Source organism: Martes martes (assembly GCF_963455335.1).
Source record: "Martes martes genome assembly, chromosome: 1".
NCBI lineage: Eukaryota > Metazoa > Chordata > Mammalia > Carnivora > Mustelidae > Martes > Martes martes.
Window position 1 is genome coordinate 208,526,797 of NC_137888.1, and position 20,853 is coordinate 208,547,649.

At 50.7% G+C, this 20,853-nt stretch overlaps 3 protein-coding genes across 5 annotated transcripts; 1 reads left to right on the plus strand and 2 right to left on the minus strand.

Moving 5' to 3' along the window:
* The first annotated feature begins 4,746 nt into the window (after positions 1 to 4,746).
* Positions 4,747 to 6,590, plus strand: GADD45GIP1 (GADD45G interacting protein 1). The gene is made up of 2 exons (XM_080801628.1): positions 4,747 to 5,113; positions 6,232 to 6,590. Exons 1-2 carry the CDS (start codon positions 4,764 to 4,766, stop codon positions 6,548 to 6,550), a joined length of 669 nt encoding a protein of 222 aa, XP_080657754.1. The 5' UTR covers positions 4,747 to 4,763; the 3' UTR covers positions 6,551 to 6,590.
* Positions 6,591 to 7,097: 507 nt separating this feature from the next.
* On the minus strand, positions 7,098 to 13,475 carry RAD23A (RAD23 homolog A, nucleotide excision repair protein). Of its 3 annotated transcripts, none has more exons than XM_080801582.1 (9): positions 13,131 to 13,475; positions 11,396 to 11,557; positions 11,047 to 11,228; positions 10,855 to 10,910; positions 10,594 to 10,721; positions 10,245 to 10,323; positions 9,982 to 10,112; positions 7,950 to 8,114; positions 7,098 to 7,868 (listed from the first exon to the last, which is right to left on the minus strand). In XM_080801582.1, exons 1-9 carry the CDS (start codon positions 13,200 to 13,202, stop codon positions 7,755 to 7,757), a joined length of 1,089 nt encoding a protein of 362 aa, XP_080657708.1. In that variant the 5' UTR covers positions 13,203 to 13,475; the 3' UTR covers positions 7,098 to 7,754. The 3 variants fall into 3 exon arrangements, with proteins under 3 accessions (XP_080657708.1, XP_080657707.1, XP_080657706.1); XM_080801581.1 differs by having other exon boundaries at positions 9,982 to 10,115; positions 13,131 to 13,331; XM_080801580.1 differs by having other exon boundaries at positions 7,098 to 8,114; positions 13,131 to 13,309.
* Positions 13,476 to 14,930: 1,455 nt separating this feature from the next.
* On the minus strand, positions 14,931 to 18,840 carry CALR (calreticulin). Its single transcript, XM_080801563.1, has 9 exons — positions 18,678 to 18,840; positions 18,221 to 18,322; positions 17,830 to 18,033; positions 17,280 to 17,374; positions 16,984 to 17,193; positions 16,791 to 16,904; positions 16,557 to 16,700; positions 15,807 to 15,899; positions 14,931 to 15,720 (listed from the first exon to the last, which is right to left on the minus strand). Exons 1-9 carry the CDS (start codon positions 18,766 to 18,768, stop codon positions 15,520 to 15,522), a joined length of 1,254 nt encoding a protein of 417 aa, XP_080657689.1. The 5' UTR covers positions 18,769 to 18,840; the 3' UTR covers positions 14,931 to 15,519.
* Between the last annotated feature and the right edge of the window lie 2,013 nt (positions 18,841 to 20,853).

Below are 20,853 nucleotides of genomic sequence, written 5' to 3' on the forward strand. Positions count from 1 at the left end.
AAATCAAAATGGTTGTTTGGGGCAAGGTTGTTAGCACCATTTGCAACTGGAACACCAGTATGTATGTATGTGTGTATATATATATGTGTACATATACACACACACACACACACACACACACATACAGTATATGTGATAGAATACAAGTTTTACCGAAGGATACTTACCCTTACTACATGTGATACAATCTGATATTTTTATTTTATTCTTTTTTTTTCTATATAAATAACCGCTGTACACCCAAGTTCATGGGAACATTATTCACAACAGTTAAAAGGCGCAAGCAGCCCACGTGTCCATCTGCGGATGAACGGATTAACAAAATGTGGTAAATACATACGATGGAATGTCATTCAGTCTTAGAAAGGAAGGAAATTATTTTTTTAAAGATTTTTATTTATTTCTTTGACACAGAGATCACAAGTAGGCAGAGAAGCAGGCGGGGCGAGGGGAAGCAGGCTCCCCGCCAAGCAGAGAGCCCGATGCGGGGCTTGATGCAGGGCTCAATCCCAGGACCCTGAGACAATGACCTGAGCTGCAGGCAGAAGCTCAACCCAGGTGCCACCCAGGTGCCCTGAAAGGAAGGAAATTCTAACACAGGCTGCAGCGGGGACATTATTGAGGACGTTATGCTAAGGGAAATAAGCCAGTCACAATTAGGCAAATACAGTATGCTTCTCCTTACAGGAAGTCTCAAGTCGTCAGATTCATAGGGACAGAAATAGAATGGTGGGTGCCAGGCACTGGGGGAGGGAGGAACACAGACTTAGTGTTTAACAGGGACAGTTTCTGTTTTGCAAGACAACAAAGTTTTAGAGCTGGACGGTAGTAATGATTGCACAACAGTGAGGGTGTGCTGACCACCGCTGACTAGCACACTTTAAAATGACAACGGGGGTAAATTTTACGAGTGTTTTGTCACAATTTTTTAAATAAATCACTTTTTAAAAAGATTTTATTTATTTATTTGACAGAGATCACAAGTAAGCAGAGAGGCAGGCGGAGAGAGAGGGAGAAGCAGGCTTCCTGCTGAGCAGAGAGCCCGATGCGGGGCTCAAGCCCAGGACCCTGGGATCATGACCGGAGCTGAAGGCAGAGGCTTTAACCCACTGAGCCACCCAGGCGTCCCTAAATAAATCATTTTTGAAATAGTTTTCTATGAAAAAAAAAAGTTTTCTATGAATCATTCTCCCCTTAATTGTAAACCTGGAAGTAAATAAATAAATGCTAAGTTGTAACTCAGCTCATTGATTTCCTGAGTCAATAATGGGCCCCCTGACCCACAGTGCGAAAAACAGCTACACAGCATGTACAAGAAATCTCCAGGGAGGCGTACCTGGGTGAATCAGTCATTACGCACCTGCCTTTGGTTCAGGTTATGATCCCAGGGTCTTGGGATCCAGCCCTGAATCAGGCTCCCTGCTCAGCGGGAAGTCTGCTTCTCCCTTTCCCTCTACCCACCCCCACTTGCATGCGTGCACTCTCTCTCTCTCTCCCTCTCTCTTGCTCTTTCTCTCAAATAAATAAATAAAATCTTGTAAAAAATAAAAATATATATTGCATATTGTTTTTAAGACTCCAGATAAATGGGGGCACCTGAGTGGCTCAGTTGGTTGGGCGACTGCCTTCGACTCGGTCATGGTCCTGGAGTCCTGGGATCAAGTCCCCCATCTGGCTGCCTGCTCAGCGGGGAGTCTGCTTCTCCCTCTGACCCTCTCCCCTCTCATGCTCTCTCTCGCTCTCATTCTCTCTCAAAAAATAAATAAAATCTTTAAAAAAAAAATTTAAAAAGGCTCCAGATAAGTAACAAATGCATAAAGTTTGGTCTGGTCCTGGAAGAATAAGCTAATTTCAAAATAATTGTTACTCAAAATACAAAATACAAAATAATTGTTAAAGGGTGGGGAAGGAAAGGGGTGGTATTTGTCGGTGGAGGCCTTACTGTCTGTCATTGGAGACTTCCACAGTAGGGGGCAAGTTTTATTAAAAAGAGTTTTTTTTTTTTTTTAAGATTTTATTTATTTATTTGACAGATAGATCACAAGTAGGCAGAGAGGCAGGCAGAGAGAGAAGGGAGGAAGCAGGCTCCCTGCTGAGCAGAGAGCCCGATGAAGCGGGGCTCGGGGCTCGATCCCAGGACGCTGGGATCATGACCTGAGCCGAAGGCAGTGGCTTTAACCCACTGAGCCACCCAGGTGCCCCTAAAAAGAGTTTTTTTAAAAAGGATCTGAAGGTGGGTACCTGGGGGGGGGTAGATGGGGGTAGAGCGGGGTGAAGGGAGGTAAAGGGGTGGAGGGATGGGCAAAATAAGTGAAGGGGGTTAAGAGGTACAAATTTCCAGTTATAAAATAAAGTCACAGGGATGACAAGTACAGCATAGGGAACATAATCAATAATATTATAGTAACATTGTATAGTGACAGATGGTGACTACACTTACCGTGGTGAGCATTTTGTAATGTGTGCAATTGTCAAAGCACTACATTGAACACCTGAAACTAACATAATATTGTATGTCAACTACACTTCCATTAAAAAAAAGATCTGAAGCAATCTAGTCAAAGTGTTAATATCTGCTAGCTCTGGGTGATGACATATGTGACCGTATTCATCTGTTCTTGCGAAATAATTCGTTAACACTGTAAATGACAATGTCTAAAGCAATGCTCTAGGGTACATAAGTCAGGTACACAAGTCAGGGGAGGAGCTCAGGCGGGGGGGCGGGGGCTATAGGAGACAGGTGGGAATATGATTTCTCATTGTAATCCTTTTTGTTGGTTGTATTTTATTTTTTCCACTTACAAAGTACAATAAATCTACAGGAAAGTATGCAGCCTACACATACACACCTTACAGAATAATTATAACTCAGGTGCTCCTGTAGCCCAGATCAAGAAATAACATTAGGGACACCTGGGTGGCTCAGTCGGTTAAGCATCGGTCTTCGGCTCAGGTCATGATCCCAGGGTCCTGAAATCAAGCCCCACATTGGGCTATTTGCTCAGGGCAGAGCCTGCTTCTCCCCCTGCCCCCTCCCCCCTGCTGGTGCTCGCTTGCCTTCTCTGATAAAATCTTAAAAACCAAACAAACAAACATTAAGTACAGTCCAAAAGCAAACAGAACAGGAATGTCCAGCTCAAGGACCGGTTACCAAGTGACCCTCTTCCCCCCCACCCCCACCCCGAACATGACCACTACCCCGACAGCCCCTCACCCCCATTTTGATTTCCAGGGTGGTTGCTGCCTTGCCTTTACCCCTAAGGGTTTGCATCCATAACTACACCAGGATTTTTCCACTTTACATAAAAAGGACAATTTGTGTAAACTTTACACAGTGAAAAACATTCCCTCACCAAAAGGAATCCCTTGGGCCCTGCCTCCTTTGTTGCAAATGCTGTCCCTGAGGATTACCCACGCTGAGATTACACCCAGCTGTAATTTCTACTCTTGCATTCCTGTGTAGTATTCTGTTGGTTGAAACATCAAAATTTAGGTCTCCATTCTGCTGTGAACAGACTTGGGTGCAGGCTGTTTCCAGCTTGGGATTGACATAAATGATATATATGCTGAGGTTATAAATTCTGGACATTCTTCTCCAGGCTTGCTAGTTCACCCGGAGAACCGCAATCCGTGTGTGTGTGTGTGTGTGTGTGTGTGTGTGTGTGTGTGAGAGAGAGAGAGAGAAAGAGAGATAAAATATATATAACATAAAACATACCATTTTCATCATTTTCAAGTGTACTGTTCAGTGCTATTAAGCACATCATGCATTTCCAGAACCTTTTCATCTTCTCAAACAGGAACTCTGTCTCCATTAAATGCTAACTCCCATTCTTTGTCTCCTCTGTCCCTGCCAACCACCATTCATTCTACTTTCTGTGTCTATGAATTTGGCTACTCCAAAGTCCTCATATAAGTGGAATCACATGATGTATGTTCTTTTGTGACTGGCTTATTTCACTCAGCATAATGTCTTCCAGGTTCATCCATGTTGCAGCACGAGACAGAATTTCCTTCCTTTTTAAGGCTGAAATTCTGTTCTTAAAAAATACTGTTTAATTGCTGCATTTTGATCAAACATTTTAAATATTGTTAAATATAAAAAATCATATTAAAAGGCAAAAAGTAATAACATGTTTACAATAAAATTTAAAATAAAATTTCTACATATCTTAATCGTACTTTTATATTTTAAGTAGAAATTTAAATATTTAAAATTGTCTAGCTACGGTTTTAAATAATTTTTTAAAATAAAAATCTTGATATATTAAAAATAAAATTTAAAAGCATAAAATAAAGCATAAAAAATGAATACTTAATGTTATGAAAACATTCAAGTATTTAAAATGAAATTTAAATACTTTAACAAACATCTTAAAAAGATTCTAAATATTTAAAATATAAAGTAACTTAAAAATAAAATTTAATATAAAGTAATACGTAGAATAAACTTCAAACTGAAGGAATATTTAAATTTTTAAATAAATAGTTAAAATTCGGACACTTAAATTTTGAAATAAAAAATCAAATGCTACCTTAAGTGTATAAAATTAAAACTTAATGAGATTTTAATAAATAACTGCTAAAATAAAAATTTAAATTATACTTAAAGATGTATAGGACATTTGTTAACCCCTCCTCTCCCCTGCCCAGAACTTAGGCCGCAGGGACGCCCCTCGCCCCGCCCAGGCTGCCTTCGGACCTCGCGCGCAGGCAGTGCTGTGGCCACCCCGGCCGGCCCGCGAGGACCCCGCACAGCCAAGATGGCGGCGCCCGTGTGGCGGACGCGGAGCTTGCTAGAGCTGCCGGCGATTCTGGGCCGGGCCTCCCGTGACTACCGGGCGCCGCCGCCCCCGCGCCGCTCGCCAGGGCCCTGGTGGCCGGACCCGGACGACCCGCTGACCCCGCGCTGGCAGCTGGGGCCGCGCTACGCGGCCAAGCAGTTTGCGCGGCACGGCGCCGCCTCCGGGGTGGCCGCCGGTTCGCTGTGGCCGTCGCGGGAGCAGCTGAGCGAACTGGAGGCTGAGGAGCGCGAATGGTTCCCGAGCCTGGCGGCCATGCAGGAGTCGCTGCGGGTGCAGCAGCTGGCGGAGGAGCAGAAGCGCCAGGCCAGGTGTGTGCGGTCGGGCAGGCGGGGGCTGTGGGCTGTGGGCTGAGGACCTCCTGTGTGCAAGGCCCTGTTCCAGGCGCTGAGCACATAGCAGAGAACAAGATAATTTCAAATGGCGATAGGGAACCATTAGGAAGATAAAACTGAAGAAGTGTGTGTGCGCCAGAGAACGACTTTGGTTGAGACCTCGAACCTCTCCAAGGAGTTGATCCTTAGAGACCTGAATGACCAGACATAGCAATGGGGAGATCCTAGGGAGTGTTCCTGGTAAAAGGTGCAAAGACCCGGAGGTAGGAATATGCTCTAAGGAGCTGCCAGGTCATTGTGGCTGGGGAAGGGTGGGAGGTGATGGGGCCTGGAGTCAAGCGCAGAGGTCAGACTTGGAGACAGGCGAAGGATTAGATTTGAAGAATGCAAGACCAGGAACGTCAGGTTGGTGTCGCTTCTTGGAGGGCAGGCAAATTGGTGAAGGCCAAGCGTGTACCTGCTTTTTATTGTTCTTGTCCTCACAATAACTCTAAGAGGAAGAGGGGATTACCCTCACTGTAGAGATGAAAAACCAAAGCCTGGGAGTTTGTGGAGTCACCTGTCCAGTCACCCAGGCAGTAAAAGGTGAAGCTAGAATGTGAACCCGTCTCCACCCCATCCCAGCTGGATGACTGTGCCATGGGGGCTTTAGATCTTTCAGCTTCACCTTTCTAATCCTTAAAAATGGGACTGGGACTGGGACCTACAAAGTCATAGGATTGGAGAGAAAGGTCCAATCCATCTCTTGCCTTTACAACGGGGCCTGGCATACAGTAGGCGCACAGTGATGTCTGCAGGATGAAAGAGTGTGCTGTGGGAATGGCGATATGGTGTTCAGCTCTCGGATGGCTCAGGCAACTCAGTAAAATGCCGAGTTGACTTGGGGTCTCCTGAGGGGGCTGGTTCTCCCGTGCTCAGGGTCACACACAAGTTAATTCATCCCTCCTGTCTGTTACTTCACTTGTCTGGGACTTTTCCTGTTTTAATGACCACCATAAGTCTTCCCAGTTTTTCATTGCGGGGGGGGGGGCGCTAAGGGGGGCTCCTTTTCTAGCTGGGTGTTGCCATCTTCGTCACTCTACCCTCCCCCGCAGGGAGCAGCTCATTGCAGAGAGAATGGCCAAGATGCCACAGATGATTGAGAACTGGCGGCGGCAGCAGCAGGAGCGCAGGGAAAAGGAGCAGGCAGACAAGGAGCGGCGGGCCCGACTGCAGGCTGAGGCCCAGGAACGCCTGGGCTATCATGTGGACCCGAGGAGTGCCCGCTTCCAGGAGCTGCTGCAGGACCTGGAGAAGCAGCAGCGCAAACGCCTCAAGGAGGAGAAACAAAGACAGAAGAAGGAGGCACGAGCTGCTGCACTGGCTGCTGCTGCGGCCCAAGACTCCGAAGCCTCCGTGGCACCCAGTTCCTGAGCTAGCCTCTCCCAATAAAATCTGCTGCCCGACAGCCCCAGCCCTGGAGAGCTGTGTCTTCTCTCATCATGCCCCTTCCTGGCCCCCCAAACACCTGGGGCCAGGGACTCCCCCACCCTTCCTGGCTCTGCTCACTCAGGGACTCTAGGCCATGCCGACTAACTGGGGCTTCAGGGGGAGAAAGGGGGCTGCAATGGGGAAATAATGGAGGAGCAGATGGCAGAGAAGAAGAAGGCTTCTGTTTACCAACATTAATCTCCAGTAATTAGCCAATTACTAGGGGGGGAAGTGTAGCCAAAACAGACTGTGGTGGTGATGGTGGGGGGTAGGGAGAAACAGCCCTTCCAAGGCTAAGTTGGGGCTGGGGCCCACTGCCTGGGAATGAGATAGCCTCAAGGGGGGGTCGGAGACACTGGGAGCCCCCATCTGCAGAGGCTGACAGACCACTCTGTCCCTTCTCAGCAGAGCCATTATCACCTGTGCCCAACTAGCCCCCAGACCCAGACAAGCTGGAGTAGGAAGCCCCAGTAGGCACACACCACAGGACTGGCTTTTAAAACTTTATTCACTTCAAAACCTTTATCAGAGACACGGTTCTGTCCTGGGGTCAAGGGGGTGGCCTTAACCTCCAGAACAGCTCTGATGTTACTGCCTCCCCAGGCAGGACAAACCAGGGCTCAACCTCTCCAGCAAAGGGATACAGGCCAGAGACCAAGGCCAGACTGGGGAGGGGGTCCTTGGGCCTCTTGAGTTTACCCCAGATGGAAAGATTGGGGCACTCCAATGGAGGATCAAAGTTTGGGGCTCCAGCTTCCCCTCACCCTGGAAGAAGGGGGGGAGGTCTCAGGGGCTCTTAGGGGAGGGGGAAGCAAGCAGCCGCCTCTCCATCTGGCTGCAGGGAGCTGGGACAGAGGCCAAGAGGGGCCCATCTGTCGCCTCCAGTCCTGCCAGTTTCTTAGAGCAGGCAGGGCTGGGGCGGGGGATGGGAGACAGCTGTCTGGCCTGGGTCTTCTCAGGCCAAGATGGGAACGGGGGCCACTTGAGGAGGATGGGAAATAGGGTTGGTTTTTTTTTTTTTTTAAGGTTTTTGATTTTTTTCCACTTCTTAAATAAACATGAATATATATATATTTTTTTCTTTTATAAAACTTTTGTGGAATTGGGGGGTGGGGAGGTTGGGGGGGGGCGGCCTGGCCTCCCTGCATCACTCGTCATCAAAGTTCTGACTCAGGAGGAAGTTGGCAGCCAAGTTCTCGTTTTTTTCGCAAGCGAAGTAGGCCTGGATCACCAGGCTCTCCGGGAAGCCCAGGGCTTTCAACTGCAGGAAGACGGGTGGGTATGAGCAGGGGCTGGGGGCCCTGCCCACCAGGGAGGTCACCCCCCAAGCCAGGCTTCTTACCCTCTCTATAGCTTCTTTCTCCTGTGGTGTCACCTGGATGTAGTTCATCTGCGGGGCCTCCTCACCTATGGCGCCCACCTCACCCTCCACATCGGAGATGTCTGCCAGCTCCCCAGGGGGCTCATTCAGCATCTGGATGAACTGCTCCTGGTGCCGGCTAATTTGCTGTGGGAGACAGAAAGAAAGGGACTGTGAGCCCCAGCACCTGATGCCCACCCACCAGGTCCCAATCACCGCCCTGCTTTTTCATTCCCTCAGCACACATTCAGAGGCGGCCTATTCTGGCCAAAGAGCAACATGATAGTGGATACAGGCCTGTCCCGGTGGAGCCGATGCTCCGGAGGAGGGAGAGAGGCTGTAAACAAATAAATGGGTCATTATTTACAATGGAAATAGGGGGCCTGGCATACAGTAGGGCCAACACTGGACTCTACAGAAAAAATCCCACAGGCCAGGGAAGAGAGGCCCGTGATCTGCAAGATGGGAAGTTTCCTCCAGATAGTACAGTAAGTGCAAAGGCCTGGAGATCGAAATGCACTTAACAAATCCCAGAAACAGAAGATTATGTGGCAGGAACAAAGGAAACAAACAGCAGAAAGGAGACAAAACAAAGAGATGAAGGCAAAGACCTGACCTGCTTTCTTCTAATGTCTTCTAGTATGAAAGGACACCCCAGTGAAGAGAGAAAGACGTGATCTGTGTATATGTCAAAAAGACCGAACTCATCTGGGTGTTGCATACCTACAGGTTCTACAACTCTCTACAGTTCTGTTTTGATGTATGTCTGATTTTAACTTCACCTCAAAAAGTGTTTTTTCAGGAGTCTGGCTCCTGGTGGAGAATGCACTGTGTGGGCGGTGCCCCTGGTGGGGGGCAGCCGGGGAACTGGGTGGGAAGGTGAGATGGCTGCTGCAGGGCCAGAGTGCAGGGCCAGACAGAGTGAGATGTTCTGAGAAGACAGGTGATGGCCGACCCCAGCAGGCACAGGGCTGAGGCTCAAGCCTTGTGGGGATGGGGAGGGCTGGGAGGAGGATCTGCTCTGAAATTTTTGTTTTGTTTTCTTTTTTTAAGATTTTATTTATTTATTTGAAAAACAGAGATGACAAGTGGGCAGAGAGGCAGGCAGAGGGAGAGGAAGGGAAGCAGGCTCCCCGCTGAGCAGAGAGCCCGACGCGGGGCTCGATCCCAGAACCCTAAGATCATGACCCGAGCCGAAGGCAGAGGCTTCAGCCCACTGAGCCTCCCGGCGCCCCTGCTCTGAAGTCTTAAACGTCTACAAAACCCTTTCATGTTTGCGTCAAGTAAGCACAGCATTTGAAGGTTCCGGTTGGTTACATCGATCTGGGGGGGGGGGCGGCCCATCATTGCTCAAGATGATAATATAGGGAACACTAAACAGAAATGAGGAACAAAGGCAAGCAGCCCGTGCCCTGTAACACCTGGAGCAGGTAAGCAGAAGGAGCCAGCAAAAGGGACTGAGTGAAGGAGCAGCAACAGACGACAGGCCCTAAACCAGGCCTTTACAGACGATCCAGAAAACCCTGTCACATCCAGGGTCCACTGCCCCTCTGCTTAGGAACCTTCAAGGGCAGGATGGAACCTTGCTGAGCACCGTGGTCCCAGAGCTAACTGGGACACACCAGTCCTCGATGGTGCCATACAACCTTGTACGCACTTAGGACGCACTAACTGTACGCGAGGCCAAGCCAAAGCAGAAAGACCCAGAAGGTAGAGCAAAGGACCCAGAGGCAGACACACACCATAGTAGCTGCCACACTGCTCTAGACCTCTGGCATCTTCCTCTGTGAGATAACAACGGCACCCACACCTCGTAAGGTGTTTGAGAAAATTACATGAAACCAGGAAGATCATTAGATCAAGAGCAGCAGGGGGCTGTCACTAGCCCTGCTTTCCAAACACAGAGAGGGCTCCTATATACCATACTAGGCGAGGCTAGCTTTCTGGGGCCGTGGTACCCACAGGGGAGTAGAGGTGGTGCCTACCCTGGCTCTCTCCACCCCCAGGGCCGCACCTGCAAAAGCTGAGGATTCTCTTGGCCCAGCTGCTGGAGCAGGGCAGGCAGCAGAGCTGGGTTCTGCTGAATCACCTGCCGCATGTTCTGGAACTGGGGCTGGTCCCGCAGGAACTCCAGGGGGTTCTCTCCTGCTAGCAGAAGAAAGATGTATAGTCAGACAGCATGCTGGACTCCCAGAAGCTTGGGGGCCAGTGTGGGGAGGGCAGAGTCCGACACCTTGATAGCAGACACCCAACATGCACATCTCCCAGTCCACTTACCTCCTTCTGTGGCTGGCTGCTCCGACACCTGGCTCTCCTGGACAGAACCATGTTCTGGCTCGGGGCTCCCAGGAATTCCCTGTCAGGGATCCTATTTAGTTCTAATGCACATCAGAACTGCCTCCCTTCTGCATACTCAGCCCTGGCAGAAGACAGGTGAGACCTCGGCCCTGCCCTCCATAGACCCACCCTATCACTCATGTCCAGGTTCCTGCAGGAAGCCTTTCCTGGCTGGAACCACAACCCAAAGCCTTCGGAGGGCAGGTTTTGCCTCTCTGACCACCCGTCAGGGCACGTAAGCCCATGTACTCCCTTGAGGCCTCCCCAGGAGGGAGCAGCCCCACCTCACCGTGAGTAGATACTCCACGGCTCGGTGGGGGTTGTTGTAGCTGGCTCTCAGGGCGGCCACGACCCGCTCCCGCTCATAGCCCATGGACATGATCTCTGTCAGCATCGTCTCATACTCAGAACCAGTCACTGTGGAGGGAGCAGCAAGGCCTGGGTCACCAAGGAGGGAGAAGGGTAGCTCCCAGACCCTCCCACACCCACACAAGGCCCAGCTGCTGGCTGGGGCACCCAACTGCTTCTGCCCTGGGGACCACCCACCCACCTAGCGTGGATGCCGCGTCTTCCTCTCGCCCGCTGCTACCTGAAGAGGGAACAGAGCTGCAAATTCAAGAGAGAGAAATCGGACCCTGGCTTCTGGCGGCTCGCCCTCCCCCAGGTTAAGTAGGAACACGTATGTACTGGAATGTGCTGGGAGGACAGGGCCCAAGGTGGGGCTTCTGCTCCCTGGTCTTACCCTGACACAGACTCCGGGGATGTCGTGGGGACTGATTCATCCGATGGGCTCTTGTCCTCTCTGGCAGTAGGTGGGGGATGGGACATGCCTGAGGCAGGGGCCGGAGGGAAGGATGTGGAGGACTCCGGGGCAGCAGTGGGTGAGGCCTCTGGGGGTACTGAGGTGCCTGGGCTAGTTTTGGCCTGTGACACCCAGAAAAAGGAGCAGGCATCAATTTCCCTATCTAGCCCCAACATCCCATCCCATCTCAGCCCCGCCCTATTCATAGCTAATCTCTCCCGGGCACGCTGGCTCTCTGTCAGCTCCCCAGCTAATTCACCCACCCTCCCAACCAGCACACTTCACCTACCTTGGTCACCATAACAACCACAAAGTTCTTCTCATCAATGCGATAGTCCCTGATGGGAACGTCATCACTCAGGATCTTGCCAGCATAAATGAGTTTCTGTCCAGCCACAGGGAAGGCATCACGACCCTTCTCAGCTTCTATCTTTTCCTTTAGCACCTTCACCTGGAAGGAGAGGAACACTCATTGCAAACCTCAAGATTCTTTCTTGAGTGGGGCAGGGGGAGGAGGGGAAGAGACCACAAGCCTCAATGGCAGAGAAACTAAGCTTCGCAGTCAACCATGCCAGATTCCAATTTGTTCGCCTATCCCACCATTCGACGGAGTGTTCACCAAACACTACACACCAGGTGCTACTCTAAGTATTGGGTACATAATACAACACAGAACAAAACTCAGCACAAGTCCCCACTTCCCCAAAAGTAACACTAATGCGAGGAAAAGAGAAAACAAATATGACTTCACATAACGTAAAGTATGATGAAAAATAAAAAAGACAGGGGCGCCTGAGTGGCTCAGTGGGTTAAGTCTCTGCCTTCGGCTTGGGTCATGGTCTCAGGGTCCTGGGATGAAGCCCTGCATCCGGGGCTCTCTGCTCAGCAGGGAGCCGGCTACCCCCCCCACCCCCCTCCCACTCCCCAGAGTCTCTGCCTACTTGTGAACTGTCAAATAAATAAAATATTTTTTAAAAAAAGAGAGAATAAAAGAGAGGTAAGATTCTTCATTCCACACTGCGGACAGTGCTCAATGTCAAAAGCATCTTACGGGGACAATACTAAGTGTATAGTATCACTTTTAAAGCCTAACCACTGCATGAAGTAGCTATTAATCTCATTTTATGTTTGAAAAACAGAGGTACAGAACGATTAAGTAGCTTGCCCAAAGTCAAATAGTTGGATCGAAAAACAGGAGTGCTTCCTTTTCTACAACACGTAGAGTTCAGGGTCTCCTTCATGAGGTAGTTGTTCAAAAAGTGCCAAACACATAGTTAGACGTTCAGTACGTCTGTTAGCTCCTAAGCCTCTTTTCAGCTAAAAATGCAGCGCAATGTTTACGCTATGGGCTCTCACATGAAGCAAAACCAAATATGAATCCCCGTTCTGCCATCACTTGCTTATGTGACTGTAACAAAGTTCCCTAATTCTTAAACTCCCACAACTGTAAAATGGAGTGAAACTGTCAAAATGGCTCAAATAACTTTGTTTTGTATCTTTAGTAAAATAACACTAAATCGCTCAGCAGGTGGTAAAGAACAAATCGTCAACACAAACCACTGACACTCAGGCCGTTTATTATTATTATCGTCACTGCCATCACCACTCGGGATCTCCTGATCACTACTCCCAAATTCAGCCACCAACGTCCCGAGGAGATGCTGCAAAGCTGGGAACTCGGAGCTCCCATCCCAGAGAGCGTGGCCAGGCCGGGAATCTGAGCCTGTGGCTCCCGCCACCCGCGAGGGCGCTGACATTGAAGCTAGGGCCTGATGGGTGCCCCGGAGGTGGGGCCTCGTCCGGAGACCGGCCCAGAAGTGCCATCAGCACGAGTCGCCGGGGGCTGGGCCGAGAACCAAACGGAGGTTCGGGAAAGTCAGGCAGGCTGGGAGGGGTGGGCAGAACCCTGCCCGCGCCGTCCTCCCCGCCCCTCCTGTCGGGATCCCTTTCTCCCCGCCCCCACTCCCCCACCCCCACCCCCGGCACCCGTCGTTCCCACTCCCGGGCTCCGGTCCAGCTCCCACCGTCTCGTCAGGCTCCATGCGGATTTTGAAGGTCTGCTGCTGCAGCGTTTTGAGCGTGATGGTGACGGCCATGGCGGGGCCGGAGCGACGCGGCGGCCCCGGGATCCTCACACAACATGCAACTCACGCCGCCGCCATCTTAGCGCCCAGCCGCGCCGCGAGCCGACCGCTTCCGGGGCAGGCGGTGCGCGCGCCGACCACCAGAACACGTGACCTGCGCGCGCCCCCTTAGCCTTGGTGAGCATGCGCAAAAAAGAGGCCTTTGGCCAGGCATGCGCAAACTAAACTCGCTCCCGGAGGTAGCTTCTCATTCAGCACGCATACGCATCACGTGGCTTCCTGAGTGACGCCATGCCCGTTAGCGGTGACGTCATACGGCCACAAAATGGCTCCGACAAGCTCCCTTTTCATGCCCTTGAGTTTGTTGATTACATTGAACAAGATTTTTCGTGTACTTGTAAATATTTTTATTTCTTCTATAAAGTTTTCATTTTTTTGTTTCCCAAATAAGTTTTGTTCTGGTGTGGCCACCCTCACAGGAACCCTCACTCAGGACTGGAAAGATACTCAAAAGGTCACCAACAACTAAAAAAATGAAAATTCTAAAAACATTTGTCCGTAGAAGCAGGGACAGAGGGCCAATTTGGGGCCTCATTCATTCCTGAGCGAGAACTGGATTTTTGGAATGAACCTGTAGTACTAGCTCCTGGGTGTCCCACCTCTCTGCTGCTCTTCCCACAACCACTTTGTTCACCCCATTATCCCCAGTCTGACCCCGCAAGTATTTAAGGAAACTATCACCTTTCCAGGATTCCTGGAAGACAGAATTCTCTCCGGAGACTTTCCCTGGATGCACCAGTTCTGGAGGATACCCAGAGGGGTGGAGCTAGGCCATTGGACCCAGGTGGGAAGCATGGAGGCCCACCCATGAACAAGGAATTGAAGGATTAGTTGGCCAAAGGCTGAGATCATCTCCCAGTTACTGGGTGGAGGTCCTCCCACCCTAAACTGACCATTACCTGCCTCCAAACCTGCTTTTTAGTTTCCATTCAAGCACTCAAGTCCAGAACAAAGCAGTTACCTGACACCTCACCCATGGCCCAAATGTAACCAGGTCCTGTTGCTTTTTCCCTTCATGGCGTACAGAGGCTAGACATTTCCACCACAGTGGGCCAGGCTGTTGAGGGCTTCTTGCCTCTCTCCTGCAACAAGGGACATAAGCTCCGGACCACCTACTGAACTTCACAGGCAGCCTCCTGGACCCAAAGTGATGAGCTAAGCCTCAGGGGTCCTAGACCTTGTTGGTCTGTCATCTCTGCACCCTCCTTAGGGACATCTCTTTCCCTCTGAGAATTCAAAGACCACTGATGGTGCTATTACATACCATCTCTGTACCTGAATTATAGCTACTGAGTAGTACTAAGAAAATGTTTAAAATGGTCCAATCGTTCTATGCAGTCTTGCTTGTTAAGAGGTATACATGGTTCAATAGGAAATGGATGGCATGAATGGTGCCACAGTGTGGGTTCATAGCCTTGTTCTACTCAAATTCTGGAGCTCAACCTCCTCATCAAACTGAATTGGTACTAGAAACAAAACTCACCAGTCTGGTGCAAAGACTCACTGAGTTAGTATGCAGAATATTTGTAATGGCGCTTCTATCACTATTTTCTCACTGTTTTGAGGTTGTGAGGGGAAACAACAGCCCCTTGATCCTTATGGGGACATGCAACCAACACTTGAGCTGCTGGAAAATGAGCCTTACTCAAGAGTCACCTCCCCCAGAAGGAGACACAGGAGGAAGACACAAAACTTAATTTAATAGAAATTTTGTTTGTAGTTCTTACATTCTCAGTGTGAGCCAAGCTGGAACCCACTGCCCCACCCAGAAGTGGCCCAGTCCTGGGAACAGGGGATAAAAAGGTGATGGGTGGGGGTCAGAGCTCAGGCCCTAGGAGCCCTGTTCTTCCTCAGTGCTGGGGGCTGGGGATGCCACCCTCTTCTCCTGCCCCGCTCTGGGATCAGGAAGGAAAGCAGATGGAATCTTGGGCCTGGGGCTTCTCTTCCACACTCCCCTGCCCCTTTCAGGTTGGAGGGGAACTAAGAGAACTGGGGAGAGAAGGGGACAGAGGAAGGCAAAGATGTCAATCAAGAAAGAGGAGGATCAGGAATAAGGACTAAAGGAGAATCAAAGACAAAACACCAGTTTAAAAAAAAAAAAAAAAAAAAAAAAGAGGGGAGGAAACAAAACCAAAATCCACCCCAAATCAGAACCCGCCTGGAAAAAAATGAAAGTTCTCCAGTCTCATAGAGACATTATTTGGCGCAGCCGGCTCTGCGGCGGGAGCGCTCAGGCCTCAGTCCAGCCCTGGAGGCAGCGGCATGGCCCCTACAGCTCATCCTTGGCCTGGCCAGCGGCAGCATCTTCCTCTTCCTCTTCCTCCTTGTCATCTTCATCCTCCTCATCCTCATCCTTGTCTTCCTCATCTTCCTTGTCTGCCTCCTCCTCTTCCTTGCGTTTCTTCTCCTCCTCCTCCTCCTTTAGCCTTTGCTCCTCGTCCTGCTTGTCCTTCATCTGCTTTTCTGCCGCCTGTACACAGACCACATACCTCAGGGCCTCGCCCTCACCCACCAGGCCTGCCACCCCCCAAATCCAGGACCAGACCCTGGACCCACCTTCGTGACACCCCAGGTCTCATTTCCAAACTCCTCTGCATATGCTTCATCGTTGGTGATGAGAAAATTGTCGAAGATGGTGCCAGACTTGACCTGGGGGACAGAAGGATGGATGGAGAGGTGGTCAGAGGGGACATCGGATGTCCCTGGCCTTGGACAAGTCCCCCCCCCAGCCCCCCCATATTCCCATGACAACTACACAATGCACTTTGATTTTTTCATCCATAAAACGGCATCTCTCAGTCTCTTCAAATATTTTTCTAGTACCTACTACATGCCAGGCACCCTTCTAGGCATAAAATGTTTATTACTTAAGAAAACTGACAAAAATTTGGTCCCTCCAAAATGGAATTTTTCAAAAAATTTTTTCTCGTAGTCACATTCTTTTTTTCTCCCAGTAGACTCTATTCCTGATGCTGGGCTTGAACTCATGCCTGAGATCAAAAATTGCACGCTCTACCGAGTCAGACAAGTACCCCTGAAACGAATTTCCTAACAAGGTTATCTAACCAACTTCTAGTTGTTAAGAGCAGTTAAATTTGTTTGCATAAAGGAACTTAGAAAGGTATCTGGCACATAATAAGCAGAGCTTCAAAGTGGCTGCTGTGAGAACCCCGGAACAACAGACCAGGAAATTCTACAGGAAAAGCACCACTTTGGGCTCAGATCTGCCCGAGGTTGAATGCTACCACCCTTTCCTCCTGGATGACCCTGAACATTTAAGTACTCCAGGAATCCCCTGTGTCTCACCTGCCAGAGATCTAAGCCCAGAACAGCAAAGTTTTCATAGGCATAGATGTTGCTATCAGGGGAGTACTCAGGGTTGTCAATCTCTGGATGGATCCAAGTGCCCTTGTAATCTGGGTTGTCAATCTGCCGGGGCTTCCACTCGCCCTGCGGAAGGGGAAAAGGGAACCAGTGGTTGAGTGGTGGTCAGTGTGCTACCCACTGTGCACCCCCACCCTGCTCAGAGCCCCAGGTTACCTTGTACTCAGGGTTCTGGATCACAGGTGGTTCCCACTCTCCATCCATTTCTTCATCCCAGTCCTCTGGCTTTTTAGCATCAGGGTCAGGGATGTGCTCGGGCTTGTCCCAGTCCTGAGGGTACATAAAAAAGTCAGTCAACCCAGCTGTCCTCTGCACCCTCCACATGGGGAGCCTCCGCCCAAGCACCAACCTCAGGCTTGGAGTCTGTGGGATCATCAATCTTGGCCCGCTCATCCCAGTCTTCAGGCTTTGAAGCATCGGGATCCTTTATCTTCTTGGGAGGGAGGAAGTCCCAATCATCCTCCAAGGAACCTGATTCCACCTGGCTGTTGTCAATCTTCACCTCATAGGTATTATCCGGCCGCACAATCAGGGTATACAGGTGTGTGAATTCATCATCCTGAAGAGGGTGGGAGATGAGTGGCCCCGCCCACCATGCTGGCCTGAGACTCCCCTATCGCCATTTGTCACCACCCCCAGTCACACCTTACAACGGATGTCCTTGTTGATCAGGACGTTCTTGCCCTTGTAGTTGAAGATGACATGAACTTTCTTGGTGCCGGGGCCACAGATATCGGGGCCTAGGTGAAAAGTGGGTGCAGTCAGAGCAAGAAGCTGCCTGCCATTGCAAAGCTCCCTTTTACAAAGGAAGACTTGCTTCTTAAGTTCAGGTCTGTGAAGGGTCACAGGACAGGAATCAGACCCTGACTGGTACTAAGGAGTAAAGGTGTGGCCTTTTAAAAAGGAAAGGAAAAGAAAAAAAAAAAAAACAAACCAAGAAAAAAATAAAAAACCGGCTCTAGAATTTAATGCTCTTACTTGTAACATCAGGAAACAGTTACAGAAAATCCCATAAACTACCAGTTTCAGACCAACAACAACAATGCAACATTCTCAGCCTCCCTTCCAAAAACAAGCCTTAGCTACATAAGCACTTCTCCTGTTCTCAAAACTACCTGTCGGGGGCTTTAAAGAACCCGAGATTTCAGTCTCCCTCTAACGAATCAAAGGTCAGGACCAGGGTGGGGCCCCTCACCGAACATGATGTTGTATTCAGAGTCTCCGTGCATGTCGGTCTGGTCCAGACCATCTGGAAAAAGCTTCACGTAACCGCCCCCACAGTCGATGTTCTGCTCGTGTTTCACGGTGAACTGCACCACCAGTGTCTGGCCCTTGTTGCTGAAGGGCTCAAATCTGGCCGACAAAGCGTAAAAGCGGGCATCCTGGCTCGTCTGCAGCCCTAGCAGGAGACCATAGTGAGGTCATGGCTCAGCCCCAACCTCCCGGGACCCTAAGCATTGGAGACACAGAGGGCTGCCCCTTCCTCCCCCTGCCCTGCTCATGGGGGATAACCAGGCTGTGTATGTGCAGGGCTTCCTCCAGGAAGTCCTCCTGAATCCGAACCCCCACCAGCCCCAGGATCTTACCTTTATCCTTCTCCTGGTCACCGTAGAACTTGCCGGAACTGAGGACAAATTTACCAAAATCTGACTTGTGTTTGGATTCGATCCAGCGGTCGGTCCACCCGTCTAGGGGAATCAAAACGGCAGGTCAGTGCGGCCCTACTGATCTCTTCCCACTGAATATCTCCCAGTGGCCTTAAAGACTGGAAAACAGACACCCCTCGCCTGACCCCACCCCAACCTCTAGTTTGACACCTTCAGTGGCTTAAAGGCTTCTCCAGCAAATCCCAACTCCCGCCACGGGAGTCTGCTGCACCCTCGACGCTCCCCAGGGACATGGAAGGGAGGCTCGCCGGCGGCTCTCGTCCCCGGAGCCCACTGTATTGGTCCTCTAAGCAGTAATTACACGGGGACAACGCAAATCTAGGCTGACGGGCCGCCCTCGTCGTCGGGACGGCCTCGAGACGGGACCAGGCCTTACCTCCGTCCAGAAACTGCTCCTTAAAGTAGACAGCGGGTTCGGCAGCGGCCAGGCCGAGGAGGCCGAGCAGCAGCGGTACAGGTAGCAGCATGGCGGGCCGAGGGGGCGGCGGCGCGCGGGCCCTTTAAATCTCTCCTCCGGCGACGGCTCTGCAGTAGGGACAGACGCTGCCGCCGGCCGCGAGCTTTTATACCCTACCGTCCCTCAAACAAACCTGGCCCGGCCTCTTGTCCCGCCCTCCGCGCCTTATCATTGGTCTGCGGCTACGGCCCTGACTTTCCATTGGACTCTTGTCGTCTGAGCATGTTAGGCTGTGCCTCGGAACGCAGGGTTCCCAGATGGCCGATTTCTATTGGCCACACAACTGGCCAATGAAGGTCGACCACGCGTTGTGGGGGCCGCCCACCGGTGTGGTGGGGGCCTCGAGCCCCTTCTGCCCAGGTCATGTGACCAGACCTCGACCCAACCCCGCCCTAGCCAGCGCGCTTATCCCCGGGTCTGGGCGTTTAAAGAACGCGCGCGTGTGCCCGTGTCACCACCGCGCGGGACCTGGATCCTGCCCGAGCTCGCGCTCTTTCATCGCTCTGCGGGGAGGTGTGGGCACGGTTTTCCTAACCACTTTCTACTCTGCAGCTGGGGAGCCCCCACTCCGACGCGCTCGCTCTAGCTCTCCCCCGCCCCAGGCTAAGATGGGGGCAAAGGGCACCAGAGCTTAGGGGCTGGGGTCCTAACTTCACCCCAGTGCCACAGTCTGCAGGCTAGCAAGTAAAGTGCCAGCTCTCTCCTCTCTGGTCCCTAGTCGTCCCTAGTGACAGCCTGTCAGACTGCTTCTCTGTGACTGGGACAAGTTCACTTAGTCTCTGAAGTCACAGGAGCCCCTAAGAAGATAGGAGGAGCAACTTCGGCTAGGTGCCGCCCTACAGAATCGCTTTCAAAGCTGTTAGGGTTGTCTTGGGACAGAAAAGGAAGGTTAGAAGATGTTAACTATTGGCTGTGGCTCCTAGAGTTTGATAGGGTTGTTCCTCTAATCGCAGCCTCTCCTTTAAACCCTCCCTCAGCCGGTAAAGGGGTCGCTGCCTGTGGTCTCCCACAAACGGCCTGGCTTTTGCAACTAAACGGCTAAAGTGGAGAGGAGGGGGGTTCCGTTGGAGAAGAAAAAAAAAAAATGAGACAGATGGTGGGGAAGATAAAGTCCAAAGGAGATGGGCAGGACCCCTGAGTCTAGAGTGTTCTGAAGCCAGAGGCACGTGACTGACAGTGACTGACACTGTCTCCCTGCCCCTAAGCTGCAGGAAGCAGGAAGGAGGTCTGGGGGTTTCCCAAACTCTGAGCAACAGCCCTGGACCTTGGAACATAGAAGTGGACTGCGGAATGGGGGAATCCTGACAAAAGACTGGGGAAGGGGTCCTTCCCTGATAGTGGTGGGGACTCAGAAAGAGGAGGAATTGGGAGTCTTGGAGAAGTTGGGTTTCTGCAGGCATGTCCAGTATCACCCAACCTGCACCCCCTCATGAGCCCCAATTTGGGGTGATCACTCCTGGCCTGCCAGTGACCCTCCCACCTTCCCTCCCTTTGACCGTATGTCATGCACACATGAGTTTGGTGCTTCCTGCTTGAGGGTAGACCCTGTGACTGTCTTATTCACTTCACCATCCCCCAGTGTCTCTTGCAACACCTGGCACAAAAGAGACTTAAAACCTACTTGCTGTGTGACAGAGAGAAGGAAAGACTCTTGGAAGAATTAAATATACAAAAACAAGGGAAGTGCTGTGAAGCTAAGGAGGGACTTGGAGATCCACATACTGAATTTTTATCAGGACCTCACTGTAAGGTCAGGATCGGGTGATCAGGCTCACATAGTAATTGTGATGGTAAAACCATCACAGTAAAGTAAAGGTGTTCTGCTTATGATAGTGCTTGTCACATGGTCCACACTCAATTTAGTATCAGCAATATGAGTACCTGTGTGAGCAGTATTTCACTTAAATCTGTTATATAAGCCCATAACCTCATCTCTATCCAGGCAAGGAAATGGGCACAGAAAGACTAAGCAACTTGGCTGAGTGGTATAAATGGAATTAGAATCTACTCCACTGGCCACCTGTGACTATCGACCATTTGAAATGTAGGTGGTTCCCAACTGAGATGCACCTTAAGTATAAAATACACATCGGAT

Coding starts and splice junctions, on each gene's coding strand:
- GADD45GIP1 (XM_080801628.1), top strand. CDS start 4,764: ATGGCGGCGCCCGTGTGGCGGACGCGGAGCTTGCTAGAGCTGCCGGCG. Junction 5,114..6,231: donor GAGCAGAAGCGCCAGGCCAG/GTGTGTGCGGTC, acceptor CCTCCCCCGCAG/GGAGCAGCTCATTGCAGAGA.
- RAD23A (XM_080801580.1), bottom strand. CDS start 13,202: ATGGCCGTCACCATCACGCTCAAAACGCTGCAGCAGCAGACCTTCAAA. Junction 10,911..11,046: donor TCCCCGGAGTCTGTGTCAGG/GTAAGACCAGGG, acceptor TTGAATTTGCAG/CTCTGTTCCCTCTTCAGGTA. Junction 10,324..10,593: donor CCGTGGAGTATCTACTCACG/GTGAGGTGGGGC, acceptor GATCCCTGACAG/GGAATTCCTGGGAGCCCCGA.
- CALR (XM_080801563.1), bottom strand. CDS start 18,768: ATGCTGCTACCTGTACCGCTGCTGCTCGGCCTCCTCGGCCTGGCCGCT. Junction 18,323..18,677: donor GGAGCAGTTTCTGGACGGAG/GTAAGGCCTGGT, acceptor TGATTCCCCTAG/ACGGGTGGACCGACCGCTGG. Junction 17,375..17,829: donor TGAATACAACATCATGTTCG/GTGAGGGGCCCC, acceptor CTTTTCACCTAG/GCCCCGATATCTGTGGCCCC.